A 1,937-nucleotide genomic window follows, 5' to 3' on the forward strand; every position below is an offset into this window, starting at 1 on the left:
CCGCGGGGGCGTCGGGGGCGGGTGGCCGACATTGAGGCAGGGCGGGGCAGGACGTGGCGGCGGGCTGGAGGAGGAGGCGGCGGCGGCGGGCAGCGCGCGGCGTGCGGTGAGGCGGGGCGACGCGGGAGGTGGCGGCGGACTGGAGCTCGAGATGGGATCGAGGAGGCAGGGTGTGCGGGTCGCTGGGCTGATTTTGTTTTCTTTTCTCTCCCGTACCGGTTCGGGCTGACTTATGACGAAGACTGCGGGTTAATTTCATGTAAGCCGAGGGACTTTTATGCAAAATCACGCTCGACGACGTATGACGGAAACCCAATTCTCTTTATTATTAGGTAAAGATATCCAATACCACTACTTACTAAAGAACTAAGAACTACAACTACAATCAATCTTAGGTGAAAAAAAATCAATCTTAGTTCAAAAACATGAGGAATTTCAAGCAAATAATGCGTCGAATTGATAGCAAGTTTGCAAAAACTAATTGGAGGGATCGGAGGAGCTTACGGTTCTCTCCTCGGGGCCATCTCGATCCTCCAAAACGGTGAAGAATCGGTGAAGATCCAAGGGGGGAGTGGAGGAGATGAGAGAGGGAGAAAGGGGCGACTTAGGGGGAGAAAAACAAGAACTGCCGACGGGGGGGAGGGGGAGGGGTGGAGAGAAGGGAAGGGGCGCGGAGGCTCCGGGGAAAATAACTGCCCGGACCCTACCGCCAGGGGCCCTGACGGTATGGTTAGACAGTCTACCGCCAGGGCCCCGGCGGTAGGGTGCGACGGAGGGGGACGGCGCCGTCTCCGCGCGCTGACGTGGATAAGTTTCCTACCACCATGGACCGTGACGGTAGGCTATCTAACCTTACTGCCAGAGGCCCTGGCGGTAGGCAAAAGGGTCAAATCTCGAGAAAAAATCAAACAGGGTTAGATTCTGAAATACTTTCCAAAAAGGGTCAAAACACGAAATTTTGCCGCCTGGTGACAAGTTGTTGTACAAACGGTGCATTTAATTAACTCAGTAAACAACACACGTCGCGCCTACCTGGGACCCAACACCTGCAGAAGAGGCGCTTCAGGCCTCGCGTTCTTATTTGATGATGGCAGAAGAGAAGAGGCGCTTCATCTCGTGTTCTCTTTCGCCCAGAGGCGCTCCTTCTCCTTGACAAACATGTGGAACTCAAGGATCCTGCGCTTGACGTCCCTGAGCCGCTCCGCATTCACGCCGCGGGCAAAGATGAACTTCCAGCTCTGGCAAGCGACAACGAGCTCATGCGCCTCCATGAGCCTGTGGTTGAGCTTGGCCAGCGGTTGCGCCATCTCCCGGTCCAGCCGCAGGTCAGGGAACAAGGCGTTGATTTCGTGCAGGCACTGTGCGAGGTTCTCACACTCGAGCCTGTTCTGGCGGGCCGTCACCGCCGCCCCGAGAATCTTCAAGATGAGCTTGTGGGCGTGCCTACACTCTGTGACAGCAGAACTGTCGGCTTCTCCCCCATACGGCAACGGCATCCACCTCTCCTGTTCCGCAGAGCGCCAAACCTTCAAAATACGATGGACCAGCGGAAATGAGGATCGATGAAGTAATCTTGCAAATGAATCCATGCACACCATTTGCAAACCAGAAGTTTTTTTTACATATATATATAGATGCAAACCTTCTTGTAAACAATACAGATTGATACAGTACAACTAGTACCATCTTTTCAGGCTCTGTCCTCTGTGTATAGCTTTTCTGAGGGAACTCACCTTGAGGGGCCATGATGGTGCTGATGACGACTCATTTTTTGATTCCTGAAGAACCATACCTGACTCCAGGCGACCTGAAGCCACAGTTGATGGCAGATCGGGCAGCTGAGGCAATCTGGAGATAACAAAAAAAAAAAATCTGGAGTATAACACAAGAAGAAGAAAATGACAATATACTCTTATAGCATGCTATGGTTTAGCAAA

General features: G+C 52.9%; 1 protein-coding gene across 1 annotated transcript in view; it reads right to left on the reverse strand.

The window, feature by feature from the left end:
• Window positions 1-954: 954 nt before the first annotated feature.
• LOC119326646 (disease resistance protein RGA5-like) overlaps window positions 955-1,937 on the reverse strand; it is a 14,825-nt gene continuing 13,842 nt past the window's right edge. The window contains exons 7-8 of the mRNA XM_037600264.1: window positions 1,734-1,848; window positions 955-1,526 (exon numbers count right to left, since the gene is read on the reverse strand). Coding sequence (XP_037456161.1) covers window positions 1,110-1,526; window positions 1,734-1,848 — 532 coding nt within the window. The 3' untranslated portion in view covers window positions 955-1,109. The remainder of the gene's footprint in view (window positions 1,527-1,733; window positions 1,849-1,937) is intronic.

The sequence above is a fragment of the Triticum dicoccoides genome, chromosome 6B, assembly GCF_002162155.2.
Source record: "Triticum dicoccoides isolate Atlit2015 ecotype Zavitan chromosome 6B, WEW_v2.0, whole genome shotgun sequence".
Taxonomy (NCBI): Eukaryota; Viridiplantae; Streptophyta; class Magnoliopsida; order Poales; family Poaceae; genus Triticum; species Triticum dicoccoides.